A 20,047-nucleotide genomic window follows, 5' to 3' on the forward strand; every position below is an offset into this window, starting at 1 on the left:
CGGTAAGGGACTACGAAACGTTGGTCAGTTTACGCACCATAATTCATCGAATTTGTCTCGTAGTCTCTAGCAACGAGTACCATAGATGACTAGATGGGAAACTCCTTTTCTCGTGAGAGCGCTGAAAAATGTGCATTTTTTATAACATTTTCCAATATTGCCACACCAGTAGAAACATGAATTGGGTATTTTTGAAACAAAAATTGGGAAGTTTTAGTTTCCACACCACCATTGAGATAGTATTTAGTGTGCGGTTGCCCAATAGTATATTACTCGTAAACACCTGCATATACAAAAAATAACCACAATCCGTATGAAATATGTACATTAATAACCAAAAAAATTTAAAATGTATATGTAAATGAAATTATTTAAAACTGATATACAAAAGTAATTTAATAATAATAAAGCAATGAACCCGACAAACATAAGATATAATTAAAAACATGGCATATTGCGATTTTTTAATATAACACAGAAAGTGGGTAACAAAAAAAAAAAAATTCTCAAACCACGAACAGAATAAGTTAAAGCAGATTACCTTTAATTTTTGTAAAATATCTCAAACTCAAATTCAATTCCCTTACCTACGCTTTTCAACCATAGAATACTTACGTATATACAAATTTACATAAACCAACACACAGTTTTCAATAAAATTACAATATGTACATAAGACTAATTAAAAGTAGAAGTCGAAAAGGATATAACGAGCTTTGGATTCTACAAACTCACTTCTATTCAAATTATTACATTTCAATTGATTTAATTTTAAGACAAATAATTATAAACATTTCAACAGGTCATTTCTCCATTAAGCAAAAACAAATTGCTTTCGTCAGTTATTTTTGGCGCGTTTCTTCTGGCAGCCTGCCATTTCGCCTATCAGCTGTTCAAAATCCCATAATGTGTGAGTGCTGCCAAGTTTTGAAACGTCCTCATGGGCGCGCTCTCTCTCAAAATGAAAGAGTTTCCCATCTTATTTCTTATCTATGCTGCCAGGGTCATCTATGCTGCCAGGACTTCAGAAATAACCTAAGTATAATGTTTTGACTTTTATCAAAACTGTCAATTAAATTGTTATATAATATTTAATACTTCTCAACTTTCCATATAACTATCAGAGTTGATATTATTATGTTCGAGTAATTCGAAGTGAAATTTATTTCAGACGAAATTCGCAATACGTACTTTCATTTCGGGCGAATAGAAAAAATCCTCGTGAATTATTTTCCGCGCGAAATTCATATAAGATAAGGGATTGAATATAAAATTTCGTGACATCTTGAAAAGTATCAAATTAAGGACGATTGCTGAACTATCGAATAATTTGACAGGAGAATGAACAGCTATTGGCTGGTTATCGGAAATTACAAAAAAGTATCGACTTTTTACTCTTATTTACTTAAGCATTATTACTTTCCTGCAGAACGGTTTGGCAATTTTGTTAACAAATGAAATGCACATTAGATGATGGAAGCACAAAAGGTTATAAGATTAAATTTAGTATTCCTATTTTAATATCGAATATTTCCCACAGTCTTTGCTAAAGCGGTGCAATCACTTTCAAAGTTTGGCGGCGATTTGTTCGTGGAGGCCAATAAAGATGGAATGCAATTACGTACTTTGAATTCAACGAAATCTGCAGTTGGGACATACCGTTTCAGTAGAAGCTTCTTCGACTGCTACGAGGTTATCCTAAATGAAGAAAGCTATTGTAAACTTGACATGAGGGCTTGCCTTACTGTGTTCCGCAGCACGAAGCAGGTATGTAACTCTGTGTATGTACGTGCGTTTTTTTAATATAAATTCTCCATAAGCATCGAGGGTAATTTTTTTAGGAATGTTTTATGGATTTCCAACGAGCTGAGTTGATTTGTACCTTGTAACAAATTGGTTTGTTCCGAGTTCGATGTCGATGCCCAATGTGGGCATGAGTCATATACGCAAAAAGAGTTTTCTAATCAAATCCAATCCTAAGCAGGCAATAACGAACCACCGAGTGCACTTCTGTCACGAAGCTTGTACACCGTAGAAGCTGATGATACTAGGCACACAGTCAATCAATTCCGAACTGTCACAATTGTTGTACTTCGACCATCAAGACCTCGACATTTCAAATGCATGTCTATATGTGCAGAGTCTTCGAGAGGTACTAACCAACTTTTCACATATCCACTCAAACCAACTCACCTAACACCCCTCTCACTATGGCCCGTTACCGTATGTTGGACTCGATGACAAATATTTGCTGTCCAACCACTACCTATTGCAGATGAAGAGCTCCAGCTTCCCCGTGAGACTCGTGTAACACTGGCACAATTACGTTCTGGATACTGTAGCAGGTTAAACTCCTACATATCCAGAATCGACCCCGACATACATACAAACACATGTCCGGCATGTGAAGGTACCCCGCACGACACTAATCACCTCTTCACATGCACCCTCAAACCGACTCATCTAACCCCCCTCTCCCTCTGGACCCAACCTGTCGAAACAGCATGTTTCCTGGGCCTACCCCTAGATGAGCTAGACGAAGACGACCGATGATATGCCTACACAGACAGGTCTACCTATGCTGTTAAAACAACAAATATTTGCTCAAGCATTTATGGGGGAATATTTACGTTACAACACAGCAGTGCACCGACAATAACAAATATGTCAATTGGAAGGAATAATAATAGCCTTCAATTCATGCTGGAAAAACTCTTACCTTATAAAATCCAAATTACTCCTTAAGAGTAGAAAAGATTAGAATAATTGTTTGGCCTTATTCTGAGGGTATCCTAATTATTTCCAACTGCTCCATGCTCCCACTGTAATGGGCTATTATTGTTTGCTCGTACCGACGTTAGCAAATTGAAAATTAAAACTGTTTTTATGCTGTATATGCTAATTCCTTCTTCAGTTAAGCATTTTTGTTACCATATTTAGATTTTCAGATTTGCAACCCAAGTTCTATAACTAACATTTTATATTCTAGGTAGAACGTTGTGATATGACGTATTTAAGCGACAATGCAAAGTTTCAAATACAGCTAAAGTGCCAACATGAAACACTTAAGAATACTTTTATATCGGTCGATGAGGAGGAGAATATAACAGCTGAAATGGCACCTGAAAGCACATGCAACAAGTATGTTAAGTTAATTGAACCATTCTGAAAATATGCTGTGATTACAATTTCGTATTTTAGTATTCGTGGGTCACATAAGATATTCACTGAAATATCAAATAACTTCAATCCAGCAGAGGAAGAGATCACGCTAGAAGCACAAATTAAAAAAATCAGTATCAAAAACTATGTGGAGGGATCAAGAGTTAATGAGAAATTTATGCGATCTCAGTTACAATTAAAGTAAATATTTTCAAAATTTACTTACCACACAGTAAATAATTTGCTCTATTAAACGATAATTTTTTATATAGTGCCGAAGAGTTCGAAGACTACAAGATAGGAAAGGAAACATCTATAACATTTTGCTTGAAAGAATTTAGAGCTTTTTTAATATTTGCTGAGGCATTAAACGAAAATGTATGTCTTCAATTCACCGAGGCCGGTAGGTAAGTTTATTTCCTTTTTTGTAGATGCCGATTCATTATATGTAATATATGTTTATAACAGTCCCGTGTTTATGGGCATAACATCCAGAGATGAAATTCACTGCCTACTTATCATGTCTACTTTGTCACCAGAAGAAATAAGCTTTACTGATAGTTGTCAAGAAACAGACGTCCAAGATAGCACAATGAAAAAAGTTCACAAGCGGAAAATGGTAAACAACAAGGCAATTAGTCAATCTAAAAGTCTTAAACAAGATTTAGAGAAGTGCATTGCAGAAGAATCAACACTAAGCAATAGCTCATCCTTATTTAATTTCGAAAGACACAGTAATAAGGATAGTTTTCCTTCCATTGTGGCTATTCCTCGAAACCAAGGTCAACCGATAACGGCCATATCCGGGTCCGATGCGAGTATGGTTTTACTGCCATCAGTATCTGGGGAATCAGACAGATCGCCGACAACACATCGCCAACAAAATTATGCTTCAACTGGATGTGAAACGGATATAACTAATATGCTGAGGCCAATAAGCGGTGACGATGTAGATTGCATTCCAGAGTCTCCAAAGCGCCAAGAAAGGGCGAATTTGCGTACTATATTTTCTCGTTGTTTTCATTCCACTTACGTACCAGTGGAACCTTCAATAGGTAGTCAGATATATGCTCCAGCTTCAGACACAGAAGATTGAAAATAAATTCACATACAAATTAATAATTTTATTTTTATTTTTCTGTACAAAATTAGAGGTTAATATTCGTTAAAAAGTTTGTAGTGAAAACATTCGAATTTTTTTCATGCAGCTGCTTTATATTCACCTGAGAGTTTTTTAACGAACTTAATACTGACTGCAAGGTTACCTGAAATAAAAATATATAAATTACTCAAACATATGTAACTATGTAAAATCTTTGGCCCAGAGATTCACTACGGCCGATAATGGTTTTTAACATGGTGAGCAGAATTCAGCGCATTCTGAAAAGCATTACTTTGTATCGATGGCTTAATATAGAAAAGACGTATCTACACTTTTCGTTACTTTTCAGGAGAAGGAAAAAACTGAATAAAACCTTAAAAACTTAAGATGCAAAAAACATTTCTATTGCAATTTTTATTCAAAACAGGTAACAAATTCAATTCTGGTATAGTTTTGTTATTATTTTTAATTTCTTTGAAGTTATTTGAGATAGGGCTTTTTGTTATTATTTTTCTTGAAAATAAATTTAAGTTAGGGCTTTTTGTTGTAAGTTAAAATTCGGACAAACTATTATAATAATTCATGTTTGAAGTAAAATAAATAAATAATTAAAACTAAAATACATATTTCAAGGTAGATGTTATTATACTGAAAACAAATTAGGTTTTATAAGGTAAATTATCATAAAAATGGTGGCAATCTGCTGAAAGAAATTTTTTTAGATCTTGCAAATGGTCCCACTTGTTTTAGATATGGCTATTTTCTCTTTATAAAGACAATCGGGGGACACATTTTTAATCGGAAACTTCGATCTCTGTGGGAGTAACTGATATTCATCTGTTACATTTGTTTTAAAATAAATTGATCCTGACGAGTCATACGCCAAGGCTCGAAGCATGCTTACTGCATGATCTCCAATGCCCCTGCCTGTAATTTAAGAAAAGCTTAGTATATATATCTAAAGAGTTGTTCAACAAGGCGTTAGACAAAACAGTATTACGGTTTTGGTGAAAGCAACCATTCGAGTAAATAATAATGTGATGGGTTTCAGGCGATGGAGCATGGAAATTCCTAAGTGCTTAATAATACATGTAGCAAAAACGGAAGAGATTAAATTTGGTTTGAGATTATCTGTAACAGAAAATACAAATAAGTTTATTTGCAATGTTGATTCTCTTGAGTACCTTCAATGTTGAATCAAAGTATACCAAATGAACAAAAGTTGATTAACAACTTGAAAGAGGTTGTGAACAAAAATCTATCATTTAATATTTAATGCCCACAGACGAACATGGACATTTCCGAATGCATTAATCCATTCGGTTTGGATTGCTTTACGTCTTACTGCAATATATTTATGAATATCAATTTTCTATGCCGCAACGTTAATCATTTACTAAACACTTACTCTATATCCACTGTTAAATGAGAGAATATTTAACTTGAATGTCAGGCCACAATTTTACATGCCCCTGCTTTAAAAACGAGAAATGAACAGTTGTCCAAAATACAAAGCTTTTTAAGCCTTCTACACAATTATAAAGCTGTGCTTCATTTTTAAATATCATCGCTATATGCACAAAGTTGTCGAGGCTTACATTTTGTTCGAGGAAATTGTGTTCTAATACCGCCCGATCAAAAACTTTTTACCTGTGACTTCATAAGCAGTTGCTCCGTACTTAGTAGTTGTTTAGATGCAGTCGTTACAAAGCCTTTCACGAACGTTGACATATTTTTGTATATTGCTATGTTATTTTCAACTAGAATAGAAGATTGTAAATGAAATCAAAGCGGAACAAGTATTAGAGAAGGCACACACTTAATTTCCGTTGCAATAAATTATTCTTATAACGTGATTCAGCCAGGATATTTTCGCTGTAAAGTGCTGGGATCTTTTTCTCATATAGATCTGCGGGAAATTCATATCAAATTGTATGTACTTGCAAAATTTAGACTTTAATTTACCTTCATCTGACTCAGTTGCTTCGCCAGCAACTTCTGAAGCAAATATATTTGTTCTCTACCAACAAAGAAAAAAAAAACAATGAGCAATAAAATATAAATATCCAGGTACACATCATTACTTTTACATGTGTTTCTTCATCCGATTCAGACGCTTCACCTCGAACTAATTCAGTCATGTTTGAAATTGTGAACATTTGTTTACAGCCTCTATTTTGTGTCCCCATTATGGTTTATTAGAGCTGGTAAGAAATCGATGGCACTAGCGATGTATCGAATTTTGTACTTGTTCACGCTACCATCGTTAGAAACATTTGCATGACTTGTTCTGGAGCAAAACTACTCGCTTGAGAACTAAAATTATGGTAAGCGAAATGCATAAAATTACGGGTAATACAATTTTAAAAAGTTCAGCTTTCATTGGTGCTGGCGGTGCTTGGCACGGGTTAGTTCTTGATCGATCGCAACAAATGCGAGAAAAAACTATCTTTGTATCTCGGCACCGTCCATGGAATAATCAGCAAAACTAGCCCAATCATAAGTGGTGTGTTTAAGTAAATATTAGTTTTAAGTTTTTTTAGTATTAAGATTTCTGTAAAACTCTTCTTTTTATATTTGAACCAATTTGAAAAGAAACATGGAAGTATAAAAATTTCAAAGATTCTATCGGTAATATGAATTTCTTTCTTTTTATACATCGATGGAGCCACATCGATATTTTGGCACCTTATATTTTATGGTGCTCATAGTGCTCATGGTGCTCACAGTCACTAACGTAAACGCAGGCCCGTGTCAGCTGACACGATGAAACTAATGAGAGCCCCATGCAAAATAAGTTCTTACCACCCTTCCGTTTCGTAGTATCGTAGATTTTATCATAGGATTTCGGACAGTTTTCGCAGAATTGTGTCAGCTGATTTCTCTCTCACCACACATTGTTGTCAAACAGTACATTTCGAAATCATTTATAAAATAAACTTAGAAAAATTTTAATTTTTATTAAAATAACTTAAAAACAAGGTTGAATAATGTTAATTATAGATAAATGAACTATTTGCATTTGTTGGTTTTCGGCTTCGGTTTATTATACAATGAAACATTGTAACTGATAACGCGGATGTGTGAATGCAAAAATATCAATGGCAACATTGTGTCGGTACAACCAAACACAAACATACACAAACCGATGTAGTGTGTAAATATGTAACTAAAAGAACGTAGTTGTTTTCTACGAGATAAGTTTCGCTCAATTTTGTATGTCCTACGGGCAGCGGAAAGGGATTACGATACGTTGGTAAGTGTCAGCACTATATGCCCTACGGTGGCCGTCGTAACCGAATGGCTTGGTGTGTGACTACCATTCGGAATTCAGAGAGAAACTAGGTTCGAATCTCGGTGAAAGACCAAAAAAGAAGAAAACGTTTTTTCTAGCGGTCGCTCCTCGGCAGGCAATGGCAAACCTACGAGTGTATTTCTGCCATGAAAAAGATGCTCATAAAAAATATTTGCCGTTCGGAGTCGGCTTGAAATTGTAGGTGCCTCCATTTGTGGAACACCCAAAAAAGGTGTATTAATCAAACCGATATTTATGTTATCAATTATTGGTGCCATGGCCATAAACAGCTGATATTTACATATCCTATCTCATTTGTGCAGTTCGAAATGCAGAAACCAAAGAAAAGATAACAAGTATACCACAATCAAGGTGGATTTAATAAGGTGACAGCATTCACCCAGCTGAATTTTTCGCCGTAGGTATGGCTTACGTCAAAATGATATGCTTTGTTTGTATGTATTGGTATGTTTACATTCGTATGTTTACATTTGCTTGCTGATTTTGACGTGATGCTTGCACCAAACGCAACAACAAATAAATGTAGGGTTTTACTTATATGTGTTTGCTGTCACCTGTAATAAATTCGCCTTGACCACAATGCAACACAAGCCAACACTATGCAACTGGTTATGGTTACGGCGAAAAACTAAAATTCAATTGGTCTCTATGGTTATTATTATGACTACGGAATTACCGTTGCTTGCAAATTGTTGTAGTTTTTATCAAAGCAAATTCAATAAATGGTGACACTAGACCAATAACAACGTTTTGTACATTAGAATGTCACGATGGCTACTGAATGATTTTATTTATTTATTGAAGTAAAAATTAGTCAACTAAAACAAATTGGTTCACAGATTAATACAGTCTCATGACGGGCGCACACCTTGCATACAGAGTTCTTATAAAACCATTATGGGGAAAATCTAAATTATAAATTGGAGTATTCGCCCCAGAGGAGCAATCCACGAAACCTTGAATAATATTAAAAACGAAAAATATAGACAAAATAGATCGTAGAGACGGCATAGATTTCAAATTGATAAGCAGGTATCTAGAATAGTATGAGTGTATGGGCTAATGAAAATGAAGGGAACGTGGAGGTCCCCCGATGAAGGATGCATATTCCATTTTAGAACGAACAAATGATGTGCCAAAATCTCGAAAAATAAAGCAACTGTTTTCAGAAGGTGCCACCTTCTGTACTCAATTATACAAGGAGAAGGAATAGCTAATTTAAATGCGCAATTGGCTGCTAATAATAAACAGTTGGAGGAAATCTGTAAACGACGTTTACTGAGGTTTCAAAAAATTGTGGCAGTAATACGTATTCGAAATTCGATATTACATTTTATAATTAATAAGAGAAACGCTTTTTTTCTGTTATATACCTAACAAAAATTTTATTAGAATTATGTCTACAAAGTTTTCTTTGCCGGTATCTATTTTATTAAGTTTTTACTTTGACGTTTTTCATTACACGCGTAAAAATAATGATCTATTACACAGAAACACACAGGGTTGTAAGCCCAAAAGTATGATTATTATCTAGGATTATTTTATAATCTCAGATTTTAGGAGAGAAATTTTGTGTGGGAAATCTGGCTTTTTAATTACGGATTGGGAGTTACGCACGAAAAGGTAGATCATCTACTTATATGTGAACGTATTATTACTTAAACGTTCTGCTTTTTCAATTGTATTCGAGATCTTTATACCAGAGTGTTCACAGCAAATACGAAAATAAATAAATATGATTTTAAACTACATTTTGAATTGACTGCTCACCGTTTGTTACAGGTGGCGCAAAAGTAACCTTGCGATGTTTTTAGGCTATAATTTAAAAAAAAAAAGAAAACCTTTGATTCTTCTTGTGGATTATTTTTATTTGGTCTTTTAATTTTTTTTACATCAAGCCGAGAATATGATGTCATGTAAATGGCCGCCGCCACAGTTGATTGCCATTTGAGCCCTTTTTATGGCATTTTCCATCATATAGGTCCTCACATCGATAGGTCCTCACATTCTTGACGGATATTGTCTTTAAGAGCTGCAAGAGTCTGAGGCTTGTTGACATAAGCCCGCGACTTCAAAAAGCCCCACAAAAAGAAGTCTGGAGCGGTCAAATCAGGCGATCTTGCTACGCCTGGCAGCATCTCGTGTTGTGCCAGTCTCTGGGAGCGGCTAAACGTCGCAGTGTTTCTCCAGTAGGCGTTGGACGGCGAGGAAATTTGCGACGAAATTCACGTTGTGCCAAAGTCACCGACCGATTATTGGTCAAATAAATAGACAGCAATTTTCCGCGTTCTGGAGCAGTGTAGCGTAACATTGTTTATTAACGTGTATTTCGCATGTGTTTACTACACAAATGTCAAAACAGAACTGACATTAGGGGCCAATCGGAAAATTTATAGCATTTTCTGATAGGAGGATTACTTTAGCGCCACCTGTTATATAAATATTTTTTGAATAAAAAATATACAATTCTCGAATGCTTACATAGAACATTCGTAATGAAAACAAAATTGTAAAACAACAAACAGAATAAATAAAAACAAATAGAAATATAAAATAAATAAAAAACAAACAGAATAAGTTAAAGCCAAATAAAAACAAGACTTTGCTCGTAAAGAATGTTACATTCCTGATTAATTGCTGCAAAACTGTTATTAAATTGTACATGGAAAACAAGTATTTGCGCGAAATCGACAAACAATTGGCAAATCGCATAATACGGTGCAAAGTGTTATTGCTAATTACGTTAATACTGCTGCTAAAATATTGACTTCACGTGCGGAACGCAACATAGAAGCATAAGTCGCGCAAAGTCTCAAAATAACTTCCACAATACTAAGCCGAAATATTATAGAGTCTTTGCATAAAAAAGTTTTGTGAAAAGAAAATACAGAACATAATGAAAAAAACCGTATTCCTATCGTTAAGCATGGAGAGGGAAATGCAATGGTTTGGAGGTACATAGGTGCATCTGGAGTAGGAAAAATAGTTTTTATTAATGATAAAATGGGCAAACATCTGTAGTTAAACATTTTGAGGAATAATTTGCATGATAGTACCGTTAAACTTGGACTGCATGCTAAAGGGTTCTTGTCATAGATAACTAGATGTGAAACTTATTCATTTTGAGAGAGAGCGCGCCCATGAGGACGTTTCAAAACTTGGCAGCACTCACACATTATGGGATTTTGAGCAGCTGATAGGCGAAATGGCAGGCTGACAGAAGAAACGCACCAAAAATAACTGACGAAAACAGTTCCTTTTTGCTTAATGGAGAAATAACGCGTTGAAATGTTTATAATTATTTGTCTTAAAATTAATTCAATTGAAATGTAATAATTGAAGTGAGTTTATAGAATCCAAAGCTCGTTATATCCTTTTCGACTTCTACTTTTAATTAGTCTTATGTACATAATGTAATTTTATTGAAAACTGTGTGTTGGTTTATGTAAATTTGTATATACGTAAATATTCTATGGTTGAAAAGCGTAGGTAAGGGAACTGAATTTGTGTTTGAGATATTTTACAAAAATTAAAGGTAATCTGTTTTAACTTATTCTGTTCGTTGTTTGAGAATTTTTTTTTTTGTTACCCAATTTCTGTGTTATATTAAAAAATTGCAATAAGTCATGTTTTTAATTATAACTTATGTTTTTCGCGTTCATTACTTTATTATTATTAAATTACTTTTGTATTTCAGTTTTAAATAATTTCATTTACATATAAATTTTTTGCTTATTTATGTACATATTTCATACGGATTGTGCTTATTTTTAGTATATGTAGGTGTTTACGAGTGATATAAGGCTATTGGGCAACCGCACACTAAATACTAACCTCAGTGGTGGTGTGGAAACTAAAAATTCCAGACCTTTGGTTCAAAAATACCCAATTCATGTTTCTACCGGTGTGGCAATATTGGAAAATGTTATAAAAAATGCACATTTTTCAGCGCTCTCACGAGAAAAAGAGTTTCACATCTAGTCATCTATGGTTCTTGTTCCAACAAGACAATGACCCAAAATATTCATCTCATCTCGTGTAATGCTGAAAACAGTGAACACGGCACGGAATCCCTTACCGCAGCCCCTTACCGTGCACAAAAACTCACCCCCGAGAACAACTGCGTTCTTTTAATTACATATTTACACAATACATCGGTTTGTGTGTGTATGTGTTTAGCTGTATCTACACAATGTTGCCATTGATATTTTAGCTTATACACTTTTTCACACATCCGCGTTATCAGTTACAATTTTATATTGTTTAATAAACCAAAGCCAAAAACCAACAAATGCAAATAGTTCATTTAACTATAATTAACATTATTCAAAAGTATTTTTAAGCTATTTTAACAAAAATTATTATTTTTCTAACTTTATTTTGTAAATGATTTCGAAATGTACTGCTGGGCAACACTGTGTGGTGAGAGAGTAATCAGCTGAGTCGGTATTAGGGGATTTTTTTAACAATCGTGAAATAAAATCTACGGTACTACGATACGGAAGGAAGGAACTTTTCATTTACATGGGGTTCTCATTAGTTTGATCGGAACAGCTGAGTCGGGATTGCGTTTACGGTGTTCACTGTTTTCAGCATAAGAATGGCTTATTTACCCCTGTAAGCAGCTTAAATATTCACTTCAATTATCGAATCTGAACCCAATTGAGCATGTCTGGAAGCTCTTAGAAAAGAGAATCACAAAACACAAAATAATGCCAACGGCATCTTAAAGACAGCTTTAAGTGTTGAGGAGAAAATTGCAGCTAGGTATTGATAAAAAGTATGCAACGACGATTTTCATTATTTTTTAATAAAATATTCCTTATATGGCTATGTACGATAATATTTTTGCATAAAATTGTGCCTTATTTCGTTATTGCCTTAAGTTCTCTAATTCCAGAAATGAAATTGAAAGTTATTGCTCCTTAAATGGAGCATTCCATGGTTCGTACGGGACAGATCGTACGAATTTTTACTGTTTACAACCTTAATTATAGACACCCCATAACTTTTTAAAACGAGTTCTTTAGTGCACTAATACTGTGTGGTAGTTTCCTAAACGAAACCTATAAACGTGCTTTAAAATATTCGCATATCTTTGCAAAATCAAAAAAAAAGTATATGTTCGTACGGGACAGCTCCAGTCTACCACTACTCTGAGTTATAGTGAATTAAGTGAAATCTCAGCGAAACTAATAATATTAACAAGAAAACGAAAATGACATTTGATTGTGATTGTATTAGAGTTTATTAACGCAACAAACACATTTAAAACATATTTAGTTTAAATGACTTATAGTGTAAAAATGAAAATGTTCGTACGGGACGCGTACGAAATTCAGCTCAGATGAGTGGGTTTATTGGGGCATGTGAAAAGGTGGTTAGTGTCGTGCGGGGTGCCTTCACATGCTGGACATATGTTTAGTATGTCGGGGTCGATTCTGGATAGGTAGGAGTTTAACCTGCTACAGTATCCAGAACGTAATTGTGCCAAGATTACGCGGGACTCTCGGGGAAGCTGGAGCTCTTCATCTGCGATGGGTGGTGGTTGGACTCCGATAACGGCATTCGGTGGTCGGGAGCTTAGGAAGGTGGTAAGGGTCTCCCGATGGATGTCGTTAATGGTCTGTCTGTATACTGTCTGATCCTGGAGTGGTCTGTCTGTTTTGTCCAGGATCTCGTCCACGTAGTTGAGGAAGTGTCTCCTGATGTGCCTGGGAGGTGGCTCGGGCTCGAGCAGGTGTCTGCATGGGTGAGGCCTGCGGTGACACCCTAGCAGAAACTGCTTGCCGAGCATTTTGTTGTGCTCCTTAACTGGGAGCATGTTAGCCTCATCGTGTAGGTGTTGAATTGGGGACATCAGGAGACATCCTGTCGCGGTCCTAATGGCAGTATTCTGGCAGGTCTGTAGCTTCGTCCACTGCGTATCACTGGTTCCAGGCGACCAGACAGGTCTTTTTATATTGCCACCGACTCCGTCTACAACTCCTTTACCATGGGAAGTGGCAAAATACTTCCATTCAAATTGTTTGCTATATCTTTCAGAGAGATATACCAATAACGAGACCATATAACGATTTTTGAATTCAGAAGAAGGAACATCACACCATATAACTTCTTTAATTCTTTCGCCATGATCTGCTGCAAAAATTTTATCATACAAATATGTCACGAAGGCGAATATACTGTCTTTATCTTTTTGCTTTGTATCAAAGCATATCACAAAAGTTTTACATTGCATTGCATTTTACACTTTCCCTGCTCCATAAAGCTGACTGCACCTCGTTTTGATATGCGCAAGAATAAGACATATCAAAATCAATTTGAAGTATTCTTGCATGTTCATTATTTTTATCGCTTTGGAATGCTTGTGCTTGTACTTTTTAATATTCATGTGATACATGACATATGGTAAGTCCGATATAAGGTTTTCGTGTAACTCTCCACAACTGATTTCTTCTGTCTTCAGTTTTACTCGTTGATCGTCTCCTTTTTTCCATTGCTTATAAATTATATTTTTTCCTGGCTCATAAAGTATTACTATTTTACTTCCATTTTTACATGTATCGCACACATTTCTCCAACAGCTTGAATTAAGGGCCGTATCACAGACAATGTTGCTCCAGTAGGAGCTATTGTAGCTCACTTTCAAACACTTCAATTTTAGAATAAAATTCTCGTGAATCATAAATTTGCACTGTTCTGATGGCGTGTCTTTTAATAACAAAACATTTTTCGGTCGTAGTGCACAAAATCTGGAAAACTCTATTTTTATGTTCGGAAACTCTTCATTAAATATATAAAAAGCTTCTTTTAAAAATAAGGTGAGGTAGTGCTTTTGTAATGTTAGTTTTTTACCGTTAGTCCAACAGACCATTGTGTCGTTCATGCCCTGGCATGTATAAACAATGTCTGGACGAAAGTAAAAATCTTTCACCATTTTGGTGGTTTCGTCATCGTTAATTGGTTCATTTATAGATTTATTCCTAACGTTATCAATACTAATTCCAAGTTTTTTTGCCACACCCGCTACAACAGCCTTTTTTATAGTGGGTGAACTGGGTAGACTTCGCATACATTTCAGCCTCAGCATTCGTTTGCTTACATTTGAATGGAAAACATTCAGATGCGCAATCACCAACAATATTTGAACCAGCCTCCCTGTCTTGGGTTTGGATCAACTTTTTGGCTCTTTGGACTCTCTTTTTTTCTTTTTCGTACTTCTTCCTCTTCTGCATTTCTTGCCGGGTCATGGCTTCAGTTTTTCTTTTCCTCCACTGTTTCACTCTTTCTTTTTCGTTGTTTTTGAAATCTGGACCTTTTTTTCGTTTCTCGTCTCTCCATTTTTTATAACGTGACAACGCTATGGTTGTTATTATTTTCACTAATTTTCTCAATTTTTTAGTTAAAAGAAAAACTTATATGCCGTGTTCGTACGGGACAAAATTTAATGACTGAATATTGAACTTATTTGCGATGCAAACTGAAATCAATGCTTTACAAGTAAAAAGAGCACCAGTAGTTTGCTTTAAATGTAAAGTAATCGAAACAAATAAGTTACTCGGATGAGCACAAAAATAACTGTACAGTGTTAAGTGCGTTCGGACGGGACATCATCGAACCATTTTTTTAAAAGAGCATATCTGCGTTGTTCATTAATAAACTTTTTTTTTAATATTACGTTTCAAAACGTAAAAGTTTGTTCTCTTAACACCAATTATCAGTTTTACGCTATATGTCACACATAATGAGAACTAAGCGCTTAAACTTTACCAAATTTCGATAGAAGAAAATAAAATTTTTATGAGTTGTTGTTGTTGTAAAAAAAGATACTTCAAACTGAGGTCAAGTAAAAGGTCGATGTTTATAATGAAGATTGATATATTTTAAATACATTAACACTAATATAATCATCCGGAAATGCAATTTGTTCGGCGGTCGAAATTTACCATTTTCCATGGAATGCTCCAAATATTGAATAAATATGTTATTCGTTACGAATATATCAAAATTTTGTTCGTTTGTATACATCGTGCTAAGGATCAGGTGTATCTGTTTATAAACTGTGAGTGTACGGATAAATTGTGTGACTACTGTATTAACTCGAATATGGCCCGAATTTTGATTTTTTGTGATTAGTCTATATGATTGCTTACCAATTTTGTTTACTATTGGCATACATTTTGTTTAAAAATAAAATATTATTAAAGCAAGAACTACCAATTGTAATATTTATTAATTGAGTTTCTACATGGTAATTTGGGTTCAATTGCTTAAATTTCTTAATGGTGCATGTAATAAAATGTTAATATAAAATTTGCACTTTTCAAAAAGCAAAAACTGTCTATTTCAGTGGTAGCCAGTTGAAAGCGAAAATGAGTTTGTGTTTGAAAATTGGAGTTATGCTATTGAATTTATCCGTTAAGAACTAACTGAAACTGCGTTTTGCTGGTCACTCAATAAAGCAATACGTTTTGAAATCAAAACCAATTCTGAAAATATTTTATTTGCTACGTCTGACTGTACCATTAAACTACCTTTTCTACTACCGAAATGAAAGAAATGTGTTTCATTATTATGAAACGCGTAAGTATGTAAGCTTTGTAGCAAATACAAAATATAAATTAAATATGAAATTCCTTGGCCTTATCATTTATCATGTCTGCAAATATTGATTCCCTTATCAGTAAAATGATTCGATATCATCAGTTTTTGATATTATCAATACATCTGGTAAAAATTGATGGAGAACCAATGAATCACTAGTTTTAAATTGTATGTGGAAAGTGAAAGACGATTTTTAGTAAACAATTTATATCAAGTAAAAAGAATTAAACGAGGCTGTGTGTAATTATGGATGGTCATACCGTAGAGTCCAATGAAGATGATTTTATTAAAAATCGGTATAAATATGAATAAAAATAAATCATCAGCATCAGCGATTTAAATTATTCCCTGTTTAAATAGCAAATCTAAGGAAAAGCCTCCTCTATGGGACAGTTTTCAAGACCCGCCATCAAGAAGAGCCACAGGATCGGCTGCGAATTGGGCGAAGCTGGGCTGTCTTTTGAAGTTATTTAAATTGCTAACATATATGTTTGCTTTTATTGTGATTCTGGGAACTGCTATTATATCGAAACTCTCATTTCTATTAATGGTGGCTCACATCCGTCCAAATGCGAACGTGAAGATTTGCAATATTTTGGGTATGTAAATAATAAATTAAAATAAAAAAGAACACAAAGTTCGTTTCAATTTCTTAACCCTCTACTTCCTCTGGTGTTCATGCGGTATAATTTGCATGAAATGACCAACATCATAGTAGCCTTTTCAAATTAATTTAAAATATTTAATTTAAAAAAATTAAAAACGTGTGTTAAAAAAATGAGGTGAATTTTCATATGTCTCAAAAAACTGTTTACTTATTCATCAATTTCTAGTTTATGTCCCCCTCAGATGTAATACACTTGTGCCAGCGTTTTTTCCAATACTCGAAGCAGTTCTGATATGCACTTTTTGTTATGTCCTTGAGCTCTCTGAGCGATTCAGTTTTTATCTCATTAATCGTCGCAATACGCCGTTCTTTCAAGAGTCTCTTTAATCTTGGGAACAGGAAAAAGTCGCAGGGAGTCAAATCTGTTGAATACAATGGCTGAGGCATCAACGGTGTTGTATTTGTCCAAATAATCTCTCACAAGCAAAGATGAGTGGGCAGGTGCATTATCATGATGCAGAAGCCAGGCATTTTTTCCCCGGGCTTTTTTTTCGTATTGTTTACGCAAACGGCGCATAACTTCAAGGAAATACTATTTATTTACCGTACGACTTTGCGGTGGGAACTCCTGATGGACTACGCCCTGGTAATCCAAGTAAAAAGTGAGCAAAACCCTGACATTTGATCGAACTTGGCGTGCTTTTTTTGGTCTTGGCTCTCCTGGACTCTTCCATTAGAACGATTGGGCTTTGGTTTCGATGTCATAACTTCTCTAATTGTGATTCGACGATTCTCTATAAGAATTTTCTTCACTCTCTCAACATTTTCATCGGTTGTTGATGTGCTGGGGCGTCCAGAGCGAGCGGTGTCATTCCCGTCTTCTCGACCTCCTGTGAAAAGCTTGTACCACTTGTAAAAATTTTCGTGACTCACAGTACTCTCACCGTATACCACTGTCAACATTTCAAGTGCTTTTGAGCACTTAATTCCATTTTTTACATAAAATTTGATGCAACTTCTTTTATCGATTTTTTTCGATAGCAGAAAATTGCCGAACACTTGTCTTATTTATGCCTCTCACAAAAAACTAAAAATGCTATATTGCTAAAATCGTGAACATATCTTCAAGACGAGTGTTGGTTGGTTACCGCCTGACTATATCCAGTCTGTGCAGTTTAGGAACCTTATGAGGTGGTTGACGTCTAAGCCAGACAGTTGTTCGAGACTCTGGAACAGTGGCTTGCCCAGGGTTGACATTCTCTTCTTCCATAGGGCAGATCATTCACAGAGGAAATGGAAAATCTTTTTCTCCTCCCTATCTCCCCAATTGCGTGTACTTCAGACACTGCAGGCGTTAGGGAGACGCACCGATTTTTCAGTTTTAAGTTTATGAGAATATATCTCAACTCCAACCCCACAATCCATTTTAGAGCCATCCGTTTCGATGACTGGGAATCAGTGTTCGGACCAGTGAAACTAAAACAATTGGAGAAAACGGATATTTTCGTTCTTGATTTTATTATAATTTTTGCGAATTATTTAGTACCAAAAAATACGTATTTAGATATTTATTCAGGCCATTACCATTAATAATATGGGTTGGAAGTCAAACTAACGCATATGCAGAGAGAGTTATTGCTTGTAACATCAGATTGACGGACGAAATTTTATTCTTAATTTGTAAAAAGTCAAGTCAAAAAGTGTTTTTTTATCCGATCTTAAAATATTTATGTTGAATCGAAATGAGTTGTGGAGCGAGACGTGTACCAATTTGGGCGAGTTTTATAATATTATTTTCGACATACAAAATTTACCCTTTTTCACTCAAATTTAGCCTTTTTCAAAATTTTACTTGCATTGTATTTCTTGTTTATGGGCTCTTTATCTGTACTAAATTTGTGTAGTTTTGCTTTACTTCTGTCAACTAAGAAGTTTTGTGACCTCCGAGCTATTCAATGTTCAAAGAAATTAGAAAATATTCTAAGGAAGGGGGAAAAAGGCGTTGTAACAAATTTTGGAAATCCGGTTTTTAAATAATGTAATCGGGGAATATGGGAATAATTACGAAATCTTTTTAAAATTTGTATTCTCTTTGTAGTGCGAGACGACGCTACAATACTCATATAAGATATTGCCACAATGAAAGATGCTACGAAATGAGAAAATGGCAGTTGAAACCAAGTATCATACTTATATACTTCCTGCTTTTAGTGGCCTTCACGAGCGATATCTTGCTACCATCATCAGAAAACAAGAAGAAAATATAAATATTTTTCAACAAAAAGCAAACATTAGAATGCAATATGAGAAAAAACACGCCGCACAGTGCGGCCGATTCCCGAAAAGCTGGCCAAAACTCAAAAAATTAAGTAATTGATTCAAAATTTCTTACTCGGGGCTTGTCGGGGTCGCTGATTACGAATTTGATTTTAAAATTATGAAAATCCACCCCCTTCCACCCCTATTGGCCACCCCCTCACGTGAAATAGCGTATATTCAAGAACATAATCAAGATGCATGTAAATTTATATGTTTTCGGGGTCGCAAGGTAGCAAGTGGTAGCAGCTGAATCTTGTTTTATTCAGCAACCCAGTGGCGGATCCACGGGGGGGGGGGGGGGGGGGGGTTCGGGTCCGGACCCCCCCATTGGAATCATGCTCTAAAATTTTATGTTTCAATTCTGTATGAGTCAAGTTAAAAAAAACAATATTTTTTTATATGCATTAGCAGTTTATTAGATTTTTCTTCCAGTTTTAATTTATTTTATAATAAAAACAATTATAATACGACGGACGCAATTCAAAATTTTGAATAATTACACAGGCCTGCGTAATTTCATTTTTGTCCAATTTCTAAAACGGCTACGAGTGTCTCTTGAAGTTTTTTTTTGTGCTGAAAACGAATTTGATCTTGAAAATGCTCCAGCACGTCAGGACTTTTGGCAATTTGTGGCTAAATAGTCAAGAAATGCCGATTTTGGACATCTTTATGAATTTTTTTTGAGTAAGGTAAATTTTTTTTTTTATTTTCCACAACGGAATCGCAAAGTAATACTCTGTAGCTTTAAAATCCATTTTTAAAAGACTTCTAGGATGAATGAAAAAAAAGTTATACTATTTTGAATTTAAGACTTTTAGACATGCAAATTCATTTTCTTAACGCCCTCTTTAATGGCGCAACAGATGCTTAAAAAACTATGTATGTTCGACATTGGTGTCGCCGATTACGAATCTGATGTTAGTTTTTTAAAATT

The 20,047-nt window shown here is 34.9% G+C and overlaps 2 protein-coding genes across 3 annotated transcripts; one reads left to right on the plus strand and one right to left on the minus strand.

Annotated features, from left to right (window-relative positions):
• The first annotated feature begins 1,256 nt into the window (after window positions 1–1,256).
• LOC129242885 (cell cycle checkpoint control protein RAD9A) lies at window positions 1,257–4,468 on the plus strand. Its single transcript, XM_054879786.1, has 6 exons — window positions 1,257–1,488; window positions 1,541–1,767; window positions 2,990–3,141; window positions 3,202–3,363; window positions 3,435–3,569; window positions 3,631–4,468. The coding sequence occupies exons 1-6, from the start codon at window positions 1,455–1,457 to the stop codon at window positions 4,256–4,258; spliced, it is 1,338 nt and encodes a 445-aa protein (XP_054735761.1). The 5' UTR covers window positions 1,257–1,454; the 3' UTR covers window positions 4,259–4,468.
• On the minus strand, window positions 4,266–6,758 carry LOC129242886 (biogenesis of lysosome-related organelles complex 1 subunit 3). 2 transcript variants are annotated; one of them, XM_054879788.1, is made up of 5 exons: window positions 6,355–6,758; window positions 6,230–6,284; window positions 6,084–6,173; window positions 5,915–6,024; window positions 4,266–4,427 (listed from the first exon to the last, which is right to left on the minus strand). In XM_054879788.1, the coding sequence occupies exons 1-5, from the start codon at window positions 6,451–6,453 to the stop codon at window positions 4,311–4,313; spliced, it is 471 nt and encodes a 156-aa protein (XP_054735763.1). In that variant the 5' UTR covers window positions 6,454–6,758; the 3' UTR covers window positions 4,266–4,310. The 2 variants fall into 2 exon arrangements, with proteins under 2 accessions (XP_054735763.1, XP_054735762.1); XM_054879787.1 differs by having other exon boundaries at window positions 6,349–6,753.
• Between the last annotated feature and the right edge of the window lie 13,289 nt (window positions 6,759–20,047).

This window comes from Anastrepha obliqua, chromosome 3 (assembly GCF_027943255.1).
Source record: "Anastrepha obliqua isolate idAnaObli1 chromosome 3, idAnaObli1_1.0, whole genome shotgun sequence".
Taxonomy (NCBI): domain Eukaryota; kingdom Metazoa; phylum Arthropoda; class Insecta; order Diptera; family Tephritidae; genus Anastrepha; species Anastrepha obliqua.

What these genes read in the sequence shown, in the direction of transcription:
- LOC129242885 (XM_054879786.1), top strand. Translation starts at nt 1,455, where the DNA reads ATGAAATGCACATTAGATGATGGAAGCACAAAAG. An exon ending in TGTTCCGCAGCACGAAGCAG is followed by an intron (nt 1,768 to 2,989) that starts GTATGTAACTCT and finishes TTTATATTCTAG; the next exon opens with GTAGAACGTTGTGATATGAC. An exon ending in CAATTCACCGAGGCCGGTAG is followed by an intron (nt 3,570 to 3,630) that starts GTAAGTTTATTT and finishes TGTTTATAACAG; the next exon opens with TCCCGTGTTTATGGGCATAA.
- LOC129242886 (XM_054879787.1), bottom strand. Translation starts at nt 6,453, where the DNA reads ATGGGGACACAAAATAGAGGCTGTAAACAAATGTTCACAATTTCAAAC. An exon ending in TTTATTGCAACGGAAATTAA is followed by an intron (nt 6,025 to 6,083) that starts GTGTGTGCCTTC and finishes CTTCTATTCTAG; the next exon opens with TTGAAAATAACATAGCAATA. An exon ending in AACTGCTTATGAAGTCACAG is followed by an intron (nt 4,428 to 5,914) that starts GTAAAAAGTTTT and finishes TTTTTATTTCAG; the next exon opens with GTAACCTTGCAGTCAGTATT.